Source organism: Lissotriton helveticus, chromosome 6, assembly GCF_964261635.1.
Source record: "Lissotriton helveticus chromosome 6, aLisHel1.1, whole genome shotgun sequence".
NCBI lineage: Eukaryota > Metazoa > Chordata > Amphibia > Caudata > Salamandridae > Lissotriton > Lissotriton helveticus.
The window spans coordinates 821,863,775-821,889,994 of NC_136067.1; the positions used below are offsets into that span (position 1 = coordinate 821,863,775).

The 26,220-nt window shown below is 43.8% G+C and overlaps 1 protein-coding gene across 3 annotated transcripts in view; it reads right to left on the minus strand.

The window, feature by feature from the left end:
- The window catches only part of ARMC2 (armadillo repeat containing 2), a 397,692-nt gene that overhangs the window by 70,961 nt on the left and 300,511 nt on the right, over positions 1-26,220 (minus strand). For all 3 annotated transcript variants that reach the window (XM_078646857.1, XM_078646858.1, XM_078646859.1), the window contains 2 exons: positions 15,096-15,411; positions 3,949-4,071 (listed from right to left, as the gene is read on the minus strand). In XM_078646857.1, coding sequence (XP_078502983.1) covers positions 3,949-4,071; positions 15,096-15,411 — 439 coding nt within the window. The remainder of the gene's footprint in view (positions 1-3,948; positions 4,072-15,095; positions 15,412-26,220) is intronic.

A 26,220-nucleotide genomic window follows, 5' to 3' on the forward strand; every position in this document is an offset into this window, starting at 1 on the left:
TATTAAGGGGTCTGAGGTCTAGGATAGGTCTTAGAGATCCGTCCTTCTTTGGGATGAGGCATACAGGGAGAAAACTTCTGTGTTTTGCTGATGCAGGGGGGCTGATTGTATTGCATGTTTGTATAGGAGGGATATTACCTCCTGTTTTAGCAGTGATAAATGTTCCAGTAACATTGGGCGCTGCCTGGGTGGTATGTTTGGGGGGTAGAGGTGAGTTCATTGGGTAGGGGTGGAGGCAGAGTGGGTATTGTTGGTCTTGCCTCTTCCTTTATTATTATTGCCACCTCTTTCATAACCTCTGGTGAATGTGGTCTGGGTGGGAATCTTGTAAGGGGTGGAGGGGTTGTCAGAGGAGTAGTCTCTCAGGTGCCTTTGTAAGAGGAGCAACAAAATGAACGTCTAGGAGCTTGCGATTGCAAGGCTCCCATTGATTTAGCCGTTCAGTGTCTTTTTTCATCTTTTCCAGAGATGAATCCACGGTGGGTCCGAACAAGTGTTCCTGGTCAAATGGCTGGTTAAGGATGGAAGTTTGTACTTCAGGTTTAAAGCCTGAAATGCGTAGCCAAGCATGTCTACGCAGAAGGACACTTGTGTTCATGGCTCAGGAGGCGGTGTCTGCTATGTCTAGAACGCAACGGATGGAGGTGTTAGTAATGAGCTTACCCTCCTGTATGAGGTCGATGGCCTTGGTTTTATATTTGTCAGGAAGGTGGTGCAATCGGGTCTCTAGCTCGTCGTAGTGTGCCCTATCATACCTAGCTAGTAGAGCTTGAGTGTTGGCGACACGCCATATGTTAGCTGCTTGTGACGCTGTGCGTTTACCAGAAGCATGCAAGAGTTTGGACTCTTTGTCGGGAGGTGGAGCATCCCCTGACGTTTGAGAGTTAGCCCTTTTCCCAGCATTGGAGACTATTACGGAGTCCAACGGTATGTGGCTCTTAATGTATGCTGGGTCAGCTCTATATTTCTTCTGTATCAGGGGTTAATAAACCTAGCCCTAACAGGATCTTTAAACACTTCCGGTGCATGTTTAATTACCCCTTTCAGCATAGGTAGAATGGTGGACTTTTGTGAAATATCAAAAGTATCCATTAAGAAATCCTCTTCCACAGGGTCTGTGTGTACGTCAACCCTGTGGTATTGTGCAGCTCTGTGAACAAGCTGGTTGAAACCCATGGTATCCTCTGGAGGGGAAAGTCTAGAGGGGTAGATGTCATCTTGTGGTACTTTAGGGACATCTGATGTGTTGTAATCGTCCCAGGGGTCTGGGGTAGAAGGCGGACTAGGATGCCCTAGTGGCTCATCGTCTGCACCCTCCCCTGTGTCATCAGAGTTGTCATCATCGTCCACTGGTGGAGGAGAGTGGTGTGGTGGAGAAGGAGGTGGAGGAGGAGGTGGAGAAGGGATCCTGAGAGGAGATGTATCAATGTCCCTCTTCTTGGGTGGCGGAGCCGGAGTAGGGGTGTCCAGCGGTCTCTTTTTAGAGTCAGTTGACCAGTCTTTGGGTCTTTTAGAAGAGTTTTTTGGGTGGGATCCGGTTTGAAAAGCTCTTCTGCTGGATGCTGGTCTTTCGGTGCCGATTTTTTCGGTTCTGAATGCTTGCACGGCACCGACTCCAGCGTGGTTTTGTGCTCTTTAGGCTTGGAACTATAATGTTTTATAGTCTCTTCAGGAGCCTGCGGAACCGGTTGTTTCTTCGGTTCCAAGGTTTTTTTTCGCCTCGGAAGGTTGAGAATCTGTAGTCTTCGGTAGCGGCTTTTTGCTAGGTTCCGATGGTTTTTTTCGGAGTCGAGGGATTGTTGCCGGTAGGCTTCAGTGCCGAGTACGGAGCAGAGGCAGTAGTCGGCACTGAGGAGGAGGAGGAAGACAATGGCTTATTTTTGGGTGTCGGGGTTTCGGCACCGTCGGCAGGCTGACTCCAGCTCGAGTGGCCTGAAGGCCTAGTTGTTGACTTCTTTGCCGGGCACAGAGGCGGGGCGTGAGAAGTACTGTCTCGGTGTGTACCTGGGCCCGAAGGTGAAGGTGTGACCAAAGCCTTTTTCGGTGGTGGGGGGAGGGGGTCGGGATCAACGTCAGTACTTACTACCCGCTGCCCAGGAGTGATGTCTTCGACGTCGGAGTCATCGGCATCGTAGGCCTCTGACGAGACTTTCTTCAGCCCGCTCCTGTTCAGGTCCATCGATGCCCCCCTTGAAGATGTCGTCAGGAATGGATGTCGACGAGCGAGCCATTGTTGTTCGAGCTCGACGATCTCGAATGGTTTTCTTGGAGCGGAAAGAGGCACAAGTTGGACAGTCTCTGGCCTCGTGCTCCGGTGAAAGGCAGAGGTTACACACCTCATGAAGATCTGTGTGTGGGAACTTCGACCCACATTGAGGACACTTCTTAAATGGAGTCCTTTCCATGAGCCGGATGTAAAGGCCCGAAGGCCTTCGTCGACGACCGGAATCGAGGACTTCAAACTTGGAAAGATGCGCGTCGACTCGGGATCGCGATCGAATCAATACCGGAGAAAAGGGTGAAGGATTGCACATCAAAAGTTAAATCGGTAACGGCACTGAACTGGAGCGCGATAAACACATCCGAGCCCGATGGCAGAAAAAAACAATCTGAATATGGAGCTGATGCCCATGCGCACTATGATCCAAAGGAGGAGTCACCTATCTCGTGACTTCCAAAGACTTTTCCAAGACATAAACAAGTGCAAACATCTGGGCCCAACACCTGATGGCGATCTATGCATAGTGTGTGATCTGCAGCTCATATGCCTCGAACACAAATTTCCAAAGTAAGTTAAGGAAGCGCTAATTTCAGAACTTCTTGTCCCAGTTTACATCCTCTACTTGTCAGCTAGAGCCAACTAAGTTATGTAAGATTTTTTTGTGTAGTAGGTCACCCGGTCTCAGGCCCAAAAGGAAAATTAAATGTATGGACAATAGCATGTCATGAAAATGACATGAAAAAAAAATAGCTCTTATCATGACTCTAACAAAAGGGAAATGGCAAATATTTAGACTTCAACCTAAATGCAGAAAGTATGCAATGATTAAGGGGATTGATGTTTTTAAGACAGAAAATAATAAGGGGACAAAAAAAATATATAAATCTTATTGTTGCTAATTTCAACCAATGTATAAAAAAAGAAAAGCCTTCCAACTCACATCGTGGGCATATCAATCAATATTAGGGGAGTGTACATTTTTTCAAACCAGATTGATAGTGACCGACGGTAAGTAAACAGGTAGTTTCAGAATGTATAAAAAAAGAACATTCTGGTTCAAGAGATATCATTTACTAACTAGGCACATATGCAGGTCTGTATAATGACCTATTAAATTGCTGACGTTTATGCATGTGTTTATATGAAGTACCTATTATAAAATTAAATGAATATGCCTAGAATTACAATTTTGCAGCAGTGAGCTAAACGTTAGAAAACTATTATTCCAAATAGAGGTTGAGAAAGCAAAAGGCAACACCCAACGCACCATGGACATAGCAGGGGAGTGGGAGGCCTACAGAGGAGAGAACTTCATGGACAACGGATAGGAAGCACCATCCTGCTTTTAAGAGGCTAGGCCATCTGTAATGCTCATTTCCCACAACGTCCGGGGTTATTGTTGTTTCCAACACGTTATTGTATTATTTGACAAAATCTTAATAAAAATATTTGGGAAAAAGGGGAAGCAAGTGACAACACACATTTCCTGGCTGTAATATCCTTATAAAAAATTAATTTAGGAAGTGGTGGAGTACAACATACTGAATTTTAAAGGAAGATTAAAAAAACATATTTCATGTTTATTCCCCTCTTTGTTTTACTTGATTGTGAAATGTTTCAGAATTCTTTCAAAATCTAACCTCGGTTTTGATTCTGACATTACTACAGCAACTGCAATTCAGACATTCGAAGCTAAAATAAGGAGATATATCATACTTTATACTCACATTCAGCAATATGCATCTTTCTTGCTTGCACTATGGATTCGTTCCCTTGATAGTACGATAAGTTGTTGATAGTTGCTGCCGCGTTGATTACCAGCTCGTCACATTCATCAATTGATTTGTACTCTGATGCAAAGTAAAATAACAATTAATCACAAAAACAAACCAATCAAGTCAAAGTAACGCTATTAGGATTCAGGCCCAGAAAACAGATTTAGCACATTTGTGCATTAAGGTTTGAATTTGAAGAGGGATATATGCATTCACTCATAAATCAATCAATCCGTCAGCATTTGCAAAGTGCAACGCTGTCACCCCTAGGGGAATCTGAGCACTTCCTAGTAACAACCTGGTTAAAGCTGTAAGAAGAGGTTTAATACATTTGGTAACATTGAAGCTGATAGATGTGCCACATCTGCTGATCAGCTATCTTTCACGTTTCTGTCCAATGCACCACTAGAAAAAGAATGAGTGTGGATGGCACAGATTGCGTAAATCATGCCACAGGGTCAGGCCCTAGATAGCTCTATGGATTTGCCAGTTCAGAAGGCGTAAGAAGCTTTAATGACTGGGAGGAGAAGTGGGCGATTATAAAAAATCTTCTGAGGAGAACACTGCATCTATCAAAATAAACATTATTGAAGGTACATCGCTTTTTTATTTGAATAAATACTATACTCTTTTACAGATTCATTGTGTTTGAAAGATTATCCACTAATGTGTAAAAACTGGATTGAGGCGCTGGATAAGACTAAAGAGGTCAAGCTATCTGAAAATGTGAGGAACCATCGACCTTACAAACAAGGCTTCTGCCCTGCCCAAGACAATAATGTTTGTAAATGTGGAAAAAAACATTAAAAGGCCATCCTGTAAATCTTATGCAGAGGCTCCCTGCTGAAAAAGAAAAGGTGTCCCTAAGGCCATATTTATTCAAAAATATCTGAGATGGGGAATAGTGTATTTAGTGATGTTTACTGTCTCATAACATGATTAGTACATTCATAAAAAAGCACCAAGGACTCCACCATTCTATGGTAAACACATAACCTATATCAATATTTACAAACACAAACATTCTTGACCAACCATAAAACTATAGGAATATGCCCCTGCGGAGATATTTTTGACGGCATTTGACCATTGGTCACCATTTCTTCTTTTTGAGATTATTATTCACTCAAGCCTCTTGAGCAGTAGCCAACAATTACAAACTCTAAACTCAGCTGATCTCCGACTATCCTTTGCCTCCCTTCTCATACATCTCAATCAGTCTACACAATATAATGCATGCTTCTGAACTTTAGAACGTACCCCAACAATGCATCAGCCTCCTTCTATCATGGCCAAATTCACTGTAGCTCACTTCTTCCCCCTTGCTTGCAGCTCACTACACTTCAGGACTTATAACCCCGCTTTTCTTTCACCTCAATCACCTTCCATCACCTTATGCTTTTTCATGCTGAGAAGCCATTCTATAGCTTAAAGAGAGCATACAACCTGTATTCAATTTATGTCCCTCTAATCTGATAGGACTCACCTCTAATGAAAATCTATGTATATTAATTACATCCAAACCAAACCGAAATCCAAAACTCATTTGTTTCTCAGATATGATTTTATAGTCCATTCATGTGAATCATGTATTCAAAAGGAATAAGTAAATGCACACACAGATAAACACTATACAATTACAAAAATAAATGGCATGAAGTGAACACAAAACTATGACTCTACTTACCACAACACTACATATAAAATACACATCAACATAAATTCAAAGAAACACATTTAGACACAGTGTGAAATATTGCTGAGACTGTATCAACCCAGTGCGAAGTAAATCGGACTAATCTGTATTAATCTGGGTGATCATTTGCACTTGACATTTAGCATCGTTGTTTCGACCCCTGGAAAAATGTGAAAATGTATTCGTATGTGGGGGGTCTTCCTCAGGACATAAAATAATCTGTGTGTGGCCTTCTAAGACGTTCCACCCTGAATTCCTTATGACAGCACGACATCTTGTTCACAATGGATGACCTTTATCTGACGTTAGTCCTCACAATCTGCAGTAGAAATTGGTCCAAGGCACAGCCGTGCCTCTGTATCTCCGGCGTCTGGCGCTCGGGGTTCAGGGAACAAATCACCTTTAAATATACATTTTGTTTCGTGGGGCCATCTGCCTCCAGAAAACTGCTATGCATGGGGAAACAAGGCTACTTACTTGCCTTTGAAACCTCCGGCCTCTACATGTGCGACAGCACATCCCCAAATAGGTTCGAAGGAAGGCTTCATGAGTTTGGCGAGAACCAAGTTAAGATGCCAAAGAGGAGGAGGAGGCTTGGAGGCTTGACTGGAGGGAAAACTCTGAAAAGGCCCTTGAGAAATTGCTTGAATATTCTTGCCGACCAGAGGGAAGGACCTAAAGATGTGCGTCTGAAACAAGAGATGGCTGCAAGATGCACCTTAATGGAAGAGTGAGCCAGTCTCGATTTTGCCAATGAAAGAATACATGGAAGAACTTCATGCGGTTCAGACTTAAAAGGATGGACACCTTTTGCTGGCACATGATGCAGAAACACTTCCACTTTAACTTGTATGTCTTGTTGGTACTTGGGGCTCGTGCCTGAGAGAGAACCTATCTACATTCTGTTGAAAGGGTGAAACCAAGAAATTCTCGCTGCTCAGGAGCCATCCCGAAAGCTGCAGAGACTGTGGATCCGGATGCCAGACTTGGCCCAGGGACATTATCAGCAGTGAAGGAATCGGCTGCAAAGGAAGTGGAAGGTCCAGGGACAGAAAGTGCAGATCTGTGAACCAAAAGTGTCGGGGCCACGCAGGAGCTATCAGAATCATCTTGCAGGGTTCTGTTTTGAGCTTCCTGAGAAGTCTGGGGATCAGAGGAATGGGAAGAAAAGCCAAACACAAATGCGCCTGACCAGGCCATCGAAAGTGCATTCCCCAATGATCCCGGATGGTGAAGTCTGCTTGCGTAAAATCGGCATTTCTTGTTCTCCGGCGTGGCAAAGAGGTCTTTGGAAGGCCTGCCCCATAGGTGAAAAATCTCTTCCAGAGTGGACTGGTCCAGCTCCCATTCGTGGCTGACCGAATCCAGTCTGCTCAGCGTGTCCGCTGTCTTGTTGAGAGCGCCTGGGAGGTGCTCCGCTGTGAATGATATCCCCTGCTGGATTGCCCATTTCCAAATTGTCTGGGCTTCTAGTGACAAAAGACGAGATCTGGTGCCTCCTTCCTTATTTATATACTGCATGGCCGTTGTGTTTTTTGTCCGTATCAGAACTGCAAACTGCTGTATTCGCAGAAGAAAGGCCTGCAAGGCTAGGAAAATAGCTCTGAGCTGCAGCAGATTGATATGTAGAAGACGATTTAAGCAACCAACGGCCACTTACATGAACGTCGTGCAAGACTGCTTCCCAGCCCTCTAGGGAGGCATCTGTAGTAATTATCTGAGAAGCAGGAGTGATCCTGAAGGAGAGACCCTGAGAAATGTTTTCCTCCTTCGTCCACCATGATGCGGCGTCTCTCATGGACACGGTAACTATGACCTTGTCCTCGAAAGATCTGACGACTCGGCACCACTGTAAGTCCAACTTCTCCTGGGCAGGATGCATCCGCAACCTGCAGTGAGGGATCAGAGGAATGCAGGAGAAAATGGACCCTAGGAGGGACTTGTAGAGACGAACTGAAAGTGACTGTCTTCTTAACAGCATACGGGCCATAGCCATCAGCTTTTCTTGCCTCTCCAAAAGCTTTGTTGATGGACGTGTCCAGAATGGCTCCCAGAAACCTGGCTGTTCTGGATAGACAGAGGGTTAACTTTTCTGTATTGAGAGTTAGCCCGAGATTGCTGAAAAGCTGTGTGCACGCCACGACTGAGTCTTCTGCTGCTTGCTTTGTAGAGGCCTTCAGCAACCAGTTGTCCAGGTAAGGGAAGACCTGGTGCTGTTGTTTTCATGGTAATACTTTCACCGGAGCCAATACCTTTGTAAAGATCCGCAGAGCAGAACGGAGTCCAAAGGGTTGAACTGAAAGTGGCTCTTGGCTACTGTGAAGCAAATGAACCTCCTGTGGGGTGGATGGATGGGTACGTGAAAGTAAGCGTCCTCTAGATCCAATGTGGCCAGGTAATCTCCTGGGTTGAAAAGACGAAGGATGTCTTGCAGAGAAACCATCCGAAATGATTGTTTGATGAGACAAGTGTTGAACTCCCCCAGATCTAGAATTGGGCGCCACTTTTCTAAAGTCTTCTGGACCAGGAAGAACCGGGAGTAGAAATCCTCTGCCCACAGAGAGAGGGGCCGGTTGTATCGCTCCTTAGAGGAGCATCTGATGGACTTCGAACCGTATTAGATGGAGATGTTTTGACGCAGTGGCGCGAGGGGGCTTGAAGGATGTTCTTGGACAAATTCCAGAGTATGGCCACATTGAATGATCTTCAGCACCCAACGGTCCGATGTTATTTGTTGCCAGTTGTGGAGGTAAATTGAAATTCTGTCTCCAACTGATGTCACAGGAGGAGAAGGGACAGTAGTCAGAGCCAGCATGCCGCTATTGACGCTTAGAGGCGTCCCTCCCCTGGCGTCCTTGTCTTCCTCTGTTGTTCGATCGAGAGAAAGAGGAGGATTGATTCTCCCGCTGATTGTAGTTTGGCTGGTAAGATTGTGACTGCGAACCATACGAGGAATACCGCTGCGGTTGGTATCCTCCTCTGTATGTGGTGCTACCTCTCCCTCTGGCTCCTCGGAAGAGAACCTTGCGGTACTGCAGAGTCTCTAAGGATTTTACGGATTCCGTGTCCTTTTTAATATCCTGGAGCGAATCATCCACATGCTTCCCAAAGAGCACTTCCCCATCAAATGGAAGATCCAAGATCTTGTTTTGGACTTCAGGACGGAACCATGTAGCCCGCAGCCAGCCTTGCCGAAGGACTGCCGCGCCAGCCAGGGAGCGGAAAGCAGTTGTTGCAAAGACCGTTGCACAGTCAATGACTTCCACAGATGTTATCTCGCCCTCTTGAAGAATGTTTTTTGCTTTTTTCTTCCCATCTTCCGGCAACTGGTCCAGATAGGGGGAAAGCTCGCACCACATTTGGCGATCGTCGCGACCAAGTATAGCTAAGGCGTTAGCAGCTCTGACCAACAGGCTGGACAAGGAGGAAAATCTCTTGCCTGCATTATCAAGACGCCTACCCTCTTTATCTGGAGGAGTCATGAGGGGAGCAGAAGGATTCCTGGACTTCCTCTGGGCAGCTTGAGAGATGACCGAATCCGGTTTAGGTTGGCTGATCAAACAGGCTGAGCTATCATCTGGAGCCTTATACTTTTTCTCCAGGCGAGGTAGTACTGGAAAACCAGTGGCTGGATTTTGCATCACTTTTAACCCTTCATCCCAGACATGACCAACAATAGGTATTGCTCGGACCGACTTCTTGTAAGGGTCCTTAAAGTCGTAAAGGAAGCATTCAGACTGCACCAAGGGCATGGGCAGTTCAAATCTTTTAGCGGCTCTTTCCATCAAATTATGGAAGTGCCCTATGTCTGCAGGGGGGAATCAACAGGTGCTGTCGCAGGAGAAGCCGGATCAGGAATGACAGTCATCCCACTCTGTATCTGTATCTGGAATTGTGATGGTGCCCTGGTTGTCATCAGAGGTGTCATCCTGAACGGGAGGCACAACATGTGGTGCATACTGAGCTACAAGCATTGGCTGAGGCGGTGGCAATTGAGGGGTAACAGGCCGAGTAGGAGGAATAGCAGTAACTGGCTCCTACAGTCCAAAAGCATAGCTTGCAAGTCTGTTAGTAAGGAGGAAGGCATAGAGACCATCTCCTGCTGGTAGTCCTCTTGATACTGTGAGGAAGCATCATATTGCTCGTCCTCCACGTATTCCCCCTCAGAATCTGTGTCCTGACACTTGACATGCAATTGAGAAGGGCTATTAGGATAGGCAAACGGTCCATCATTCTCTTCAGACCCCTCTTCTTAGAGGAGGAGTGCAGAAGGTAAAGGAGTCACCCTCCGGGGGGAAGTCATATCAGGCGTAATTTGGTGCTTTCTGAGAGAAATAGTAATTTTTTCCAAACGACGATGAGAGTGTCGCCGACAAAGAAATGGACGTCGTTGACACAGCCATCATTGAGACCTTCGTCACCCCATCCATTGAGACATTCGTCACCCCATCGACGTGGTAGCCGTCGTCACCCTCATCGTCGACATCCTCGTTGACATCTTCGACACCATCGGCGGCGACACAACACCACTGATGTCGAAATCGTTGACGCGGAACTCAGAATTCTCAGCGCCGGAGACGATGAAATCACCGTCAACGAGCCCGCCGACGGAACCAGAGATGAAGGAGAAGACTGTACCTTTGATGATTTCGACGACGGAGTCATTGATAGCGTCGTCGTCGAGTGAACTTTCTTCACTGATTTTACCTCAGAAGATAGTGAGGAGGGCTTTTAGAAGGTCTTTGGAGCCCCTGGAGGAGAAGCTGGAGGAACAGAGCTGGATTTCCTCTCAGACATTACTCCTTTTGACAGTCCTTCCCTCTCCTTTTCACCTCAGTGAGGAGATTCGCCAGGACTATGCCCTTCAGACCTATGAGAGGTATTTTTTAAGGCCTTACCAGGACGTTCTTCAGAAGGTGAAGTAGAAGCTCTACCCCTTTTTACAGACCTCCTGGAAGATGCAGCAGAGGATGCCTCATCACTGTCACTGGAGACTGGCTCCTTAGAATTAAGTTGACAGGAAAAAACTGAGCAGAGCTCACTGGAGACTCCCTTGCACAACGTGCGGTAGAAAATCGGAGGTTCTGAGCTTCTCTCAGGAGGTTTCTAAGGGGTGAGGCTAATCAGATTGGTTGTTCATTTTTAGGTCTCGCCTGAGCCAGCACATGTGCTGCTCTGCGAGACATTTAGTAGAGGGGTTTTTAAAGTGCTACCACATGCTTTTCCTGGCCTCAAGCTTGCAGTTATGCATGCATGCACGCGCGCAGACGCTATCTGGCTTTTTGTCATGGCTTATTAAGCCTTACAGCGCACAAATCACTTTAGTTTTAATGCTCCTCCACCTCCTTGCTCCACAGTACAAGCGCGCGTCTCGCTCCTCCCCCTCTCCCACCACAGAGTGCGGCCTTTGCTACTACATAACGCCAAGAAATGCACGTGCGTCTCACGGCCCTAGTAGCCACAGCTCATTTTGGACGTCGTGATGATGTTCAGCCTTGTGTCCTAATAGTGAACAGCGAGAGCAAGCGGTGGCTGCAGTGTGCGGTGAGTGCACAGGTCCTCCGAGATCTCCTCACAGAGACCATCCGAAGGCACAGGCTGCCCCTCCACTCTCTCGGTTGCAACTAGATCACTGCAACAGGCGCAAAACCCCCCAAGGTATCTAACTAGCTAAGTAATGTACGTGTTTTGTTTCCCTATGTTTTGTAGTTTTTTATTCTTGTCTGGGTGTAGACTCATTAATCGTGCTTCTGACAGGCCTCAAGGAAGCAAATTAAAGTCTGTTAATAAAAACAATGTGTGGCCTTGCTGTTTACGTGGGAGAGTGTTCCATCACAATGCAGCTTTAAAAAAAAATCCTCAAGCGTCTTTGTTGCCCCTTTCCCTCCCCAAACCAGATCCTCCATAAAATGTGCTTTATGCCACTGAGTACACAGCCTACTCAAAGCCCTGCCTGTGTTCCCCCACGTTTTGCATGTGTGACGGTAGCGATAGTGCTGCCTGCCCTGTACTTCAGCTTGTGCGAATGAAGCTTGCACTTCTGCCGCCCCAGGGTTTCTGCCATACTCAAACTTACTTTCTGAAACCAAACACTTTCTGATTACAAATCCACGAATCCAGAGCGGGAGCAGTTAGCTCTTTAGGCAGTTCCACACAGGCCAGAATGCATGCATAAACGTGGAAGTGTCTGAGATATGCTTTCACTTATGAACGCCTGAATGCGTCTGCAAAAGAAAAACAAAATGCACACTTTTTACCTTAATCGCAGATGCTGAAAGAAATCATTAGTTCCACATGCGTGTCGTGTTAGTGCAGCCGAGCTTCATGCTACATTGCAGCTACCTGAGTTCCAGGGAGCTTGGAACGTGGAAGACGTTTTAGCAATTGCGACTCGTGCCACAATTACGCAGCTCCACGTGAGCTCCGGGGCTAGCTCTTCTTTTGCAGTTCTCACCTACCATGTAGGTTTAGGCGCAACCTCCTCGTGTTTAGGGGAAGGGAGGGTGAGTGGAATATGAGCAGCCTCGCAGGCAGAGGGAACATTGTCAAGAAAGTACTGGGTTAAACTCAGAGGCGCTAAAAGTGGAGTGCCAGGAGTGCAGCAAAGCCCTCCCCCCTACTCCCCCCCCCCCCGCCGCAACCCCAATAATCCTGGCTTTAAGGTTAGTTTTATTGTGTTGTATCTCCTTTGAGTTCATTTACAGAGATCAAAATTAGTGTACTCTTCCTTTCCATGGTTGCAAATGGGGGACTTTTATAATGTGAACCAAGTGATCATCTTCCTGGAGAACAAACCACATAAAAGGAAAGACTGCGGGATGTAGGTCAAGCATATTTTTCACCTTCTGCCAAAGCTTTCCTCCTCCTTCGCCCGCCTACTGTCCTCCACCTGCCCACAGCTGAAGATACATCCACTTAACAACTAGAGCGCGTAATTAGCTGTTACTGTGTCTGGCGAGTGACCATTTTAGAGGTAAGTATGCACGTTACTGTCTGTGTGAAGAATACCATCCAAAGAATTAATTAGAAGAGTCCGACCAAGGACCTGGAAGGCTCTAAAGACTTACCGAACCAACAAAGTGAACGGTTTTGTGAGGTCTAAATGTCATAGTGGTCACGTTTTCAGTTTGCTCATCTGTAACATCCCCATATTATTATGTGTGCTGATATATAATAAATTAATGCCTTTTATAAAACGAAGCAACCAGAGACATAACAGCACAGCATCAGTCATCACTACTACCGCATTACACAGGACCACAACAGCATCACTCAAGTCCAGCACAGCATCACTCAACACCACCACAGCATAACTCAGGGCCAGCACATCATCACTCAACAACACCACAGCATAACTCAGTGCTTCTTACACTTTTTAATTACAACTTCTCAGCATGCTGCACAGCAGTCACACTTCTCGACTGCACAGCTTAGAAACATTGCAAATTCAATAGCTCTACCTAAACCCTTATAAGCCCCCCCCCCCAATGCATAGCCGATAGGTCTCGCCTTTAGGACATTATAAGTGTTTAGTTATCCAGCACAATATACTTGATTAAACAACATCAAATGTTGCATGGCTAAACACTTATAAGGTCCCAAAAGCATTACCTATTGGCTGTGCCAATGCTTTTTTTAAATCTCTTTTACAAAAAGAGGTGGATAGGTTGCAAAACAAGAATGGGCCTAGGCCTAGGTTCTGTTTTGGTAATGGTTTCTTTTGCTGTTTTATGTATACCGGGGACTCCCATTCCGACGATGGGGAATGATACAAGCATGGGAATCTGTGAAAGTTCCAATACTGGAGTAATAAAGAATCTATGACACCAAACTACAAGTCTGAAACAAGAAGAATATTATATCTATCTATATACTTCAACCGTGGACTGCATGTGTGTGCTTGGGTATTTGTTTATTAAGTGGAAGAGTATTGGTCACTGTAGAAGGTGGTATTAACTTTAGGTCTGGTACAGTACAAAAGAGCAATCACAAAATAGATGTAAAAGTCCAATCAGTGGTGTAAAAAGAATGTGACTTTGTTTACATCTACAAAAGGGGTGGAGGTTAATTAAGAAACAACAAAACAACCTCATATCGGTCCTGGCACCTCACGGTCAAGATGCAAGCTCAAAATAATATAGAAAACCTAGAAATAGTAATTGCCAAGTTACCAATTCAGTGTTTGGCAGTACTTAAATTGTAACTGAATAAGTATTGGGCCCAAAGTTTTGGTCCGAAGCCCGCAGTTGCCACTATAAAGGTCAGGGTGCCAAATATCAAGACTGCGTACTCATAATTCCATGTAATGCCCCTTTTTCCACCACCAGACTCTCCCTGTCTCCCTATCTAACCACGTCTGGTTCTTTTTCATCCCTGCTCCCTTTGTCACTGTTTTTCCATCTTTCTCTTCCTCCTCCTTTCAATCTTTTGTGTTTGTTCTTCCTTGTTCTGGATCAAAGTTTGTGGTGGAAAAATACATGCCAGTCCCCAAAATGAGTTCCAGTGGGCTATAACTGCAATCAACAGCTCAAATTAAGCACTCATCTTTAGGCTTAATGTGCAGAAGTGATCAGAATCACTCAGAAATGCGTCTGCTCTTGTTTAATACTTGTTCGTCTGACTATGCTGTCAAGAAATAAATACTTGGTTTTGGTTCTCATGCTCCACTCAATGAATTACACAGGGTATTTCTGGTATCAGACTGAGATTCCTAGATAGAAAAGCACGGAACTGCCGAGGTAGCTGAGAGGGTACCTTAGAAGTTGGTGCAATCATCCTAAAACCCACAGATATGTTTACTGTAGGTAGAATCGGGGACTGTAAGTGAGCAATACTTTCTAGGTTTATTTCAATGTCTGCCATGGCTCCTAACAATGATCCTACAAGAGCCCTTGATAGACTTCATTTGCAGATAAGGAAAGGTAAGAACGTCTATGATGGGCTAATGCTTCTGTAGGATGTCTAAGGTACAACATAAATCCTAAAAAGCATCTGCAAAACAACTGCTACTGTAAATATAAATTATGTATTATTTCCAAGGCAGGTCCTCAATCAAAGCACGGATAACTTGATCGGTTTAGCATAATATATAACCTTTCCTTTCCTAGTGATTCATTCTTTTAAATAAAGACACTATAAAGTCACAGAGGAACAAAATGCGCATGTGGTAAAACATCTTACGAAAATCTAAAGTGCAGCATTGTTTATGGATTTAAAACACAGTGTTGAGTGTGAAGCTTACAGCACTGAATCAAACCTTCAGTTACTGTCTGTCTGTAGTAAACAAATACTTGTTACGGGTTTATGCTCTAATTGTGGTCTTTAAAGATTAGCAGGTTAACTTAAATTGAACTTAAACATCTGAAAACCAAAAAAGGAATCACACCAGTCATCTGGACCATACCTAGGACTCTAACAAGAAGATCCACACATTGTTGGTTAGCTGACAGTGCTGCTCCAATACCAGGATGGATGGAAATGTTGGCAATCACTCTTATCAGTTTTATAAGAATATCTTCCAAATCAGAAGGCCTTTTTTGATTCTTGGTCTTTTCACTGTCCATGCGTATTTTAGTTATTTTCATATCAAGCTCCAGATAAGTGCTGAACAGTGATAATAATGTCTCAATGCTGCCCTTCTCCACATGAAACTGCTCACGGGCTTGATTGTTCTTTGCCGTTAAGTTACCAATGGTGAAAATAATTCGAACAACTAAATCCTAAAAACAAAATGAAAACGTTTTCAATAAAAACATTGTTATGAAATTGCTTTAGGTATCAGTTTACAATTATTGTAAGTTATCTCAAAAATCATTTCAAACCAGCTGTATCACAAATGCTTCAGTCATTACAGGCTATCTCTCACTGACACAACTTGCAACAAGTAGTCGATGCAAGATTGGCTCAAACTCTGACCCTCCATCTTGATCTAACAAATGGGAGACCATACTGCCCTTTGCCCCCACCCAAGTATCTGTTGACGCATTGCAGCCATCACCCTCCAGATTCCTCCAGTGGTACCACCACCAGTATTGTCTGTGCCCATGCTGAGGGATAACCGTGAATACGTCCACACCATAACTAAGAGCTGTCAAAGTGAGTCCCTAGTCATGTATCTTTGGAGAATGAGACCCATTGACTTGAAATTCAAAGCTCACTGGTTGAACTATGGTAAATGTTTTGTATGATAATGATGTGGCCCATTCCATTAAGTTTAGGGCAGAATGTATGCATGTTTGAGGAGATTTATCTAGATTAACATTTTATTTTTCTGACACACAACCACTATTACCACTAATCATCAAACTTTATTCGATTTTTGTAACATAAATCATACAAGTATACACTGCAATGGCATTACGCAAACATCAATTTAAAAATATATCAAACCTATACATAGTTGAAAGAATATATCATCAAACAATATAAAATGCAGGAGAATAAGTAACTCGCAGACAGTCATAAGCAAGATTCATGGTGTAGAGGGAAGTATCAATCAGGACAACCATTAAAACTAATGTCTGTAGACAGAAAAGACTAAAAGCTTACACTAAAAACACCAGCCAGTAACCATGACACATAAAAACACAGTTGAGAAGTAGATAAAAGTTGCGGATATAGAAATGCAGGTCCAAACTGTTTAAATTCGATTGACAACAAGAGGGGCCTTATATATTTATGGCGAAGGGTAGTGAATCTGGGGCAGATAAGTACTAGGTGCATGGTGTCGGAAACTGATGCATTATCACAAATACAAAGAGTCAAATTGAATGGTGTATTCCTAACCTCCTTGGGTAACATTAACTTATGAAATATTCCCAGTCTAAAATATGTCAAAGGACGACAATGGTGGTTGGGCTTTTCCAAGAGGCTGTAAGGCTCGATCCCGCGGACAGATTTCACCATATGTATTTACACATCGACTGCTTGGTTAAAGCAGTGACCTCCCATTCAACTGCCACCCTAAGGGAGAAGTTCTGCTTAACCCAGGTAAGATCTTTTTTTCAATACCCTTGGGATCTGAGAATAAACCGTGTCTCCCTAAATCTTTAAAGGTGGTCTTTATGTGATGGAGCCATGATATATGAGATACATTGTCCAAGCACAAACAGTCCCGGAGCACTTAAAGAGTAGTACTAATAAGTATGCTGTTAACTATTCATATATTGCCCATTGCAAACTAAATTATCTCTAAGCGCTGGAATATTAGGTGCTAATATAACTCAATGATATTAATTTCATTGACCTGGAAAGGATGAAACACAATTTCAGCTCGGCTAGGATTGAGACCTGTCACAAGCAGATTCCTAGGGTGAATATGAACCCTCTGAGCCTTAAGGGCTATCGTGGCAATTCATCCAGTTTTGAGGAACACCTTGTCTATTTTGGGAAAGCTCTCACAACCATGGATATAAGAGAAGTGTGTAACTGAAGGACAATGTTTGATGACAAGCCAGAGCTTTGCACCAATACATCTGTGACTAAGCCTTGAAGCCTTGCCCCCACACATCAGACAGTTTAGCTTTAGGTTATTTTCATTTCTCTCCTTCCATTTTATAGTCACCAAAATAAAAAGTGGACATGTCAGGTGTGTTGTCAAGTGAATTAGAAAATACTACAAGAGTCACTACAATGAGTAACTTATACGTAGTTCAATTTCTTTAAAATTATGGGAAGATGTCAAGGTACCCAGGAACAATGCAGGCATTTTCAGTGCTCATGCTGGCAGCTCCAGCTGCAACCCAGATCCCAAGCTGGTGGGTTTAACTGCAGAAGTGGCACCTTACATCGCCTCCAGAAACCAAGTTAAGGAGAGACAAAGAACCATGAAATGCAATACGTCTAGAAGAAAATCTTCATACGAAATACAGGACCAAACGGAGCATAAGATATTGTGCTGACAGACAACTTCTGATATTTTCAAAAAGAGTGAAGTGTAACCCTTTGTTTGATATCCTCAACCTATCTTACAGAATGTGTCTGTCAAAGGCCACCTACACTACAAAGGTCTTAACTTCTGGAGCCGGAGTATTGTCCAGTTGAGTATGTTCCCCTAGCTATATTGTCCCAAAACACACAAGATGACCTGTCCAGCATTGGAAGACTCAAATGTTTGCTTGCCTGGACTAGGGTCACTATATGTAACAAATGATCTCTTAATACCTTGCTTTATCCAGCTCTTTCGGTATGTAATTGGCTTGCAGTTTACAGCCTCTGAAGTTGGATTAAAAGAACATACAAAGGAAATGCTGTGCTTTGTATAGAAATCAAATAGAACCTTCAGAAAGGATGAAGAATGAGTTCTTAAACTAACTTCGACCATTCAAAATAGAGTATACAGGTTATGGGATTACTTGCAGTTCACTGTGCACTTAAACAACAAACACTGTCTTTTAAGTCTTCATTTCAGCTAAAGTGTATGGCATAGGTTCTACAGGCTTAGAAGTGAATAGGGATTGAAAAATATAAAAATCTCAAGATGCTGCCTCCTCACGTCTTGAAGAGGCAGAAGCGTGTCTTGAGAGGTAGAGGGTGGAAAATTAGCCCTTTGACTACTACGGCAAATGCAGATGTCACAGATTTTTGCAGTCTCGCCTCTCTTGGTCGTGAGGCAAACCTCTTCCTTATACCTCAGCCTCCTTTCTGCTTCTATTTCATTCCTTTATGGAACGAGTTTCAAGGAGGCAGATCATCCTCAAATGATTGCTTTATCTCCTGTTCTTTTTACTTCAATGGCCTGGATACTGGTCAAACATTGCAGGCATGGTGGCTAAAATGACAGCAATGCCAAAAACCTTCTTGAAAGCCAACACACCAATGGTTGGATTTTCAGAAAAAGATGACGGAAATGCTAAAAAACCTCAAAGGATGTCGAATATTTATTTTTTAAACCTAAAAGTTGGAGTACATAGCCAAAAATAGCATTGAAAACATAAAAAAAATATTTAGGAACCTTTTCATAGGACAGAAAATAATGAACTATCGTCCTGCTATGCAAGATGGCATAGTACAGTCTTCTGGAAGTTGCATAGAGATATTTTTACTAATGTGCTTGTTGGGTATTCGGCCGCAATTTCCTGTTTTACATTTTCCCATTAGGGTGCACTGTAGTGATTTTTCTGTCAACTGAACTATTTTATTTCAATTTGGCTGTTTGGACACAATAAGTCCAGAAATTCACTCGCATTGAAGGAATACAAGGTTCTTCTGACATAAAGATATACGAAGAATATCTTCCTAAAAGAAATAAGACACCTAAAGAAAGACCCTACAAAGATCACAAACTGATTATTGGGGGAGTGGGAGGTGGGAGTGATAAGTTGTGAATGTAATCAAAAGTAGTAGCATTAGACTGGACACTATACAGAAGAGAATGCAGTGCAAAGGGGCGCAGCAGAGACTGCCTAGGTCTCACACAGAGTCCTTGTTCAAGGAACTACAATCAGAATCTGTAATAACAAGCATTTACAATGCAACGGTCTCGCCTTTGCCAAAGTTAGAGCTATTGGCATTGTAAATGACAAACTTTTTATTTATGTGTTGGTTTTAAAAACAGATAAATAAATGGAAATGTCATTTACAATGCCAATAGCTTAATCTCTCTCGTTGGAGCGCTTTACATGAGCACCGTATTTACATTACACATTCGGGCACGAGGAGATTAATTGATTTGCCCAGAATCACAGGATGTGGACGCAACCTTGAGGCTCGAAACCTGGTTTCCAGCACCAGCGTCAGGCGTTTATGCCGATGGACCACATCCTCTCAGATTCTTGCTGTTAACGCCCGGCAGTTGCACGCTGAAAGCCAGCAGCCTCGCCTCTGCTTTTAATGTGCAAATCTGAACACACGTGGTGTTGCCTGCACAGTTAATAACTGTAACATATTCCTGATTTCAATATGTAAACAGGTTAAATAATCACGAAAAAGAGACCGTGCCTATACATCAGAACATAAAATACGTCCGCCGTAAGCTACCGGTAACCTAACACTACATTATACAAGCATTGGAAATGCAATAGGTCTCGCATTAGAAAAGTTGGAGCTATTGGTCTTGTAAATCTAATAATTTTTTTAGTTATGTTTATGTTTTTATAATAGCAAATGTATTAATTTTGTTATTGTAAATGCCAATATTTATAGAATTTGCAAATGTGACACCAATAGCATTATTTAACATTTTTTTGTGTCATTTGTAATAAAGCTTTAAACATTGAGAGAACATATTAGAACAAGTGATGCTGTGGTGGTGCTGAGTGATGCTGTGGTTACGCTGAGTGATGCTGTGGTTGCGCTGAGTGATGCTGTGGTTGCGCTGAGTGATGCTGTGGTTGCGCTGTGTGGTAAATAAATAAATAATACCCTATTTTTGACTAGACTTATAGCATAACAGATAGCTCAATAAAATAAGAGTCAAGATTCGAGGTAGTAGGAGTTTCTGCAGGTTTATTACAGCATAAGGGCAGGATCAGGACAACCTGCATGGGAATAGGACAATAAGGCCCGGCAGCTGCCGGGGCTGGGTCTGGGATGAGCGCGCTAACATTCAATAACAAAACATTGACTTATATACATAGCGCAAACACATAGCATTACATTGCAGTAGGCGTAGCAGTGGGTGGAGCAGAAGGCGTGACGCGTAGCAGTCGCGAGAGATAACAGTAAAAAGAGGTGTAACTGGGCGTATACATAGATATGTGGTGCAAACGTAACAGAATATGTCATGAATGGGCGGAAACTTTGGAGGGGGCTATCTAAGGAGCCGGGACCTCTAACCTAATGGTGCGCGAAAACTGGCAATGACGTGTTACTAGGAGAAGCTGGGGGCTATGAACTCTGTGCTAGGAGCAGAGACTAGAGTCTGAAGGGTCGGAGCGACATGTACCTAAACCCTATCTGGTATCTGATGTTTAGAGAACATGTTGATATAAACTAGAAGTCATGAGGGGAAAAGCTAACTTGATTCTAAGACTGGACCATGCATTATTCTACATGAAATGCGTGATGAAGAATATTAAATGACCATTAAATACAGTATTTCTCTAACATGGAGACGAGAAGGCTAGACAATGACGGAAACTATTGATGCAGTTCAGTAGCTTAGGAATGCAGAGGAGGAGGACTGAACTGATAGCTGGAATCATAACATACTCTTGGCAGACTCAGAGGCAGAGCCAAGCTGCACCGGGCACTGCGAGGCAGGAAGTAAGTGAAGGGTCGAGGATACAGGTGGGGGCTGTATCGCTCCTCAGTGAGGCTTTCAGGAGACAGGAGCTGAATCTGTGGTCCGGGCCCTTTTGAGGCCTGGAAACGGGGACTTTATAATGGAATAACGTGCACACTAAGAAACGTGGCAACATTACTTTACATAGGCCTGATATTCGTAGTATTCACGAAGACTGGAAACTAACATACTAGAGGTGGACACAACTGGAATTGCGTCATTAATCGGACATGGGGAATAACATATGCATATTGGTCATGCACACATAACATATGATGGATGAGGCGTAGGGACACAGAACATGGCAAAATTTTCTTTTCCACATTCCCTCCTTGTCACTACGTTTCCATCAGGAAACATCAATTTTCATGATACCATCTATCATTTCATACAGTATCATTTGCTCGTCTCGAATTGTCTTGGAACGGGATTTAGAACGGGGCTTGGGACTAGGAATACAAGAGGTAGCACACATGCCGCAAATCGCAGGGCCACATTGTATACAGAGGCAGCAGCTAAATATGATCGCTACTGCTATACTTAGAAAGGACAGGACTTTCCATCCCCATGCGGAAATTATATTCCAGAACCAACCGGACCATGTCCAGGTGCCTGGATCTTGGTGTAACAGATGGGCAATTTTATGGAGTCTGGTTATAGCTGAATAAACAGACGGCGCGTTATTTGGAATGAAAATGCAGCAACTAGATCCGATGACTCTACAGGCCCCGCCCCTATCGGCCAGTATGACGTCAAGGACGAGACGATTTTGCAAAACGACAAATCTCATAGCAGATTGTTCTTCGGTTAGGTTACCTAGAGCAGAGGCAGTCTCATTAACTACAGCTTCAAGGGTTCTTGTTAACCTACGGATCAGTTTACTATTCTGGACAGGTCCTACAAAGAAGAAGAAACCTTTATTGAAATCTGTATACTGTTCTAGAGTAGTTTCAGTATAATCGACAATTGGGGACTCCCTTCTATGTCTAATGTGTACTAGATGTGTGTTTCTGTGATAATCAGATGGGGCTAGGAAAACAGGTGGCAGTAGGAAGGCAATGTAACAGGTTCCCTCCCAATCGAGGGGCAGACGGACATATGCAGTTTGACCACAAATAAAATAAGAATGACGTGAAGCTTTGAAAATAGATTTCCCACTGTCACTATACTGGATAACAGTAGTACATTCACGATGACCTATGTGTACAGAACCATAACTACGGACACATAATTCGCCTTTGACAGGTAGTACTGAAATAGCAGGTAAGTCTGGAGTAATATCAGACTGAACATTCAGGACCATGAAATTCGACGAATAATTACCTAAATTATATACTTCATTTTCTAGATCTAAACCTGTTCTGTGGGGGAGACCTTGCTTGTCTGGAAAACATGTACTGTTAAGAAAAGACATATCTGTTGAGGATGACGTTAACGTGGACCATGCTCCACACGAACCATTGTGTGAGAATGGATAAGGAAAAAGTGGCAGAACTCCCTTTGGTGTCTGGAAAGGGGGGAGTCGACCACACACCCAACAATTAGTGGCATTGCTGGTCTGGTGTGAATAATGTAACATACGGATAAATGTGTTGTTGCGCATAGCGAGGCGGTAAGAATATTCGTGAGGAGGCAGATCACTAAACGTGTGCTCTACTGTAGCATTAGTAGACATATTTACATGAGGATCTGGAAAACACAGGAAAAGTGCGTAACTAGTGCAGGAAATCATTATGCTGAGAAATAATAGGAAACTCAGAAAAACGATACAGTGAAGTGAACTTCGACTGACTCTCTCACTATGGGGGTCTATTTTATACATGTCAGAAACAATCTAACCGTTTCACCTAGGGGAGGACTTATACAATCAAACTGACTGACTTATTTTACTAGACCTGAGCTTCAACTTATACTCCTGTTGCGGGGTTTTCTCTAACAAGGGAGGGGTTGTAATAATGTCTTGTGCGGGACAGTCCTTTAAAACAATGTTCTGGCAGTCTTTCGAATCCTGGAAAATGTTTTTAGACGCTGGTTTCAATCCTTTGAAAAGTTTTACATGAGAAAGGTGGACCCACCCCTTCCTGCCTTCCAACTTGACGGCAGTTCGGGTGGTCAAGAGGACCTGGCGTGGCTCCTTCCAACGTGGTTCCAGCGGACTTGATCTGTCAAAATTTCTGATCATCACAAGGGAGCCTGGAACGATCTCGTGCGGTGCCACCTCGGTATTGTCTGGAAATGCGGCGGCAACCTGTGAACGACATGAGTTGAGGGCAGACATCAAGGAAGCTAGGTAATCTGTCAGCATATTACATGAAACATCGGTAATACTTCGGGGTCTAGGAGTACCCCACATGTTAGGGGGGCGGCCGAATACGACCTCATACGGGGACAGACCTGATCTGGAATGTGCGACCATACGCATATAAAATAAAGCGACTGGCAGAGCTATTAACCAGTCTACACCTTTGTCTTTACAGACTTTTGCAATGCGGATTTTCAGGGTCTGATTATGCCTTTCGACTAGTCCAGCTGCTTCTGGATGGCGTACACAATGAAACTTCCACTGGTACCCTAACAACAGGGAAACGTGCTTCATTAACTCTGAGGAGAATGGCTGACCGTTATCAGAATATACGACTCTAGGGAGTCCGTATCTAGGGAAAAATTCACGAACCAACTGCTTGGCAGTGGTCGCGGCTGTGTAATCTGGGACTGGATATGCTTCTGTCCACCTGGACAAAGCGCATACAACTACAAGGACATACTTGAAACCTCGACATCGCTCCATCTGAATATAATCCATCTGGAGGACCTCAAAAGGGTGGTCAGGGGGCTGGAAACCACCTTGTTCCACCGGGACACTTTTACCTGGGTTAAACTGACAACATATCATACAGGTACGGACTTTCTGCTTGGCTGCAGCTCGTAAATGCTTATTGAACCAAATGTTCTGGATACTGTCTAACATAGCTTTTTCTCCTAAATGTGCTGGACTATGTGCGGTATTGATAATGACTTGAACCATAGAATCGGGGAGAAACCATGTGGCTCTACCCTTCGTTAACCATCCTTGATCTGTCTGGACCCCTCCTTGTTCAGACCATTTCTTGATTTCATCGGGAGTAGCATGTAACTGTATATCTATGACATCTTGTGTAGGGTCCTTAACTGTCATGCATGTAATCGGATCTGGAGTATGTGTCAGATTAACTGGAATGTCTGGAGTCTGTGCTGTAAGCTTGGCTGTGCGGTCTGCTAAATCATTACCTTGGGAAATAATGTCAGTGACTTTCGTATGTGCTTTGCATTTCATAATAGCAATAGATGTCGGTAAATGTATGGCATCTAACAGGGCTTGAATAAGGAGACCATGCTGAATCTTGGTTCCATGAGAAGTCATGAAACCTCTCTCCTGCCAGAGCACTCCGAAGTCGTGTACAACTCCGAATGCGTAACGTGAATCTGTGTAAACATTAACTTTCAGGTTCTTGGCATGTATACAGGCTTGTGTCAGAGCGACTAGCTCTGCTGCTTGAGCGGACAGGGTGTCAATACGGTGTGTTTCAATAACTTCAGTGTCAGTAGTCACTGCATACGCGGCGACTAGTTCTCCTGTACTAGTTCTCATACATGAACCATCCACATAAAGTGTCAGGTCGGGATCTGGTAACGGAATGTCTGTCAGGTCTTGTCTTGGCTTTGTCGTAATGTCAACTACTTCCACACAATCATGTGGGTCTGGATTTGAATTAACTGATGGTAACAGTGTAGCAGGATTCAGAACGTTGCAGCGTCTGATTTCTATGTGTGGCTGGAACAGTGTCAATTCATAACCTGTTAAACGTGCAATTGTCAAGTGCTGAGTTTGTGTTCGGTTTAAAAGAACTTCTACTGAATGTGGGACTTGTACTGTCAGGGAGTGTCCTAAAACTATGGAATCACTTTGTCTGATAGCTAGTGCTGTGGCTGCAACTGACTTGAGGCACGCAGGCAACGCCTGGGCGACTGGATCTAATGTGCTCGAAAAATAAGCACAGGGCTTGTATTGACCTGCTTGATCTTGTGTGAGAACAGATAATGCTGTACCTTCCCGTTCAGTAACGAAAAGTGTAAAAGGCTTACTGTAGTTCGGTGTAGCTAGAACTGGAGCTTGACATAGGGCTTTCTTTAACTCGTTAAAACTAAGTGTATGGTCAGATGTCCAAGGGAGGACAGTCGATACGGCTGCCTCCTGTGTCGTTAACTGTATCAGTGGCTTGGCTAGAAATGCATACTGGGGAATCCATTGTCTACAATAAGAAGTAAGGCCGATAAAAGCACGTACCTCCTTCTGGGTTCTGGGCTGGGGAAGACTCGCTATTAACTGGATACGGTCGGGTGTCAACTGCCTACCCCTCTTGGACAGCAAGTGTCCTAAGTATACCACTTGCTGGACACAGAATTGAAGCTTCGAAGGTGACACCTTGTGCCCCATCTCGGCTAGAAAATACAGAACTGTAAGTGATGCTCGCTCGCAAGCACGTTCAGAACGGGCTGTGATCAGTAGATCATCGACATACTGGAGCAGGGCAGTGTCAGTTGGCATGTGAATGTTGTCTAGTTGTCTCTTGAGTGCTTGACTGTAAATACTAGGACTTTCTGTGAAACCTTGAGGAGCGCGTGTAAACATATAGCTCCTTCCATTTAAACAGAATCCGAAAAGAAACTGGCTATCTGGATGAATTGGAACACTAAAAAATGCATTCTTGAGATCTATGACAGTGAAAAACATGGCTTCGGAATCAATGGCTGTTAACAGGGAAGAAATATCTGGAACAACTGGGTACTGAGGAATAACACATTTATTCAGCTCTCGTAAATCAATCACTAATCGATATACTGGGGGTGCATTTGGATCAGTACGTTTCATGACTGGAATGATCGGAGAATTGCATACATTGGAGTCAGTTTCTACAACTACTCCTTGAGCCATGAGCTCGTCAATAATTTTGGATAAGGCTGCTACAGCCTCAGGTGGCAATCTGTACTGTCTGATTCGGGGTAACACTACACCTGGTTTGAGAGTCACACGATGGGGTGTGATTTGCATGTAACCTACATCAGTTGGACCTTGCGCCCATAAATGCTGTGGAACATTAGACAATCTTGAATCAAAATCTCGTAACACATAGTGACCCTTAAAGTCACGTAGGAACAGACGTATTCCCTCTGGGGAACAGCAAATAACTGCACCTAACTCTTTCAGTGTCCTAATACCTAATAGATTTTCTGGACATGACTTAGTAAGTAACAGATCAGTAGTGCG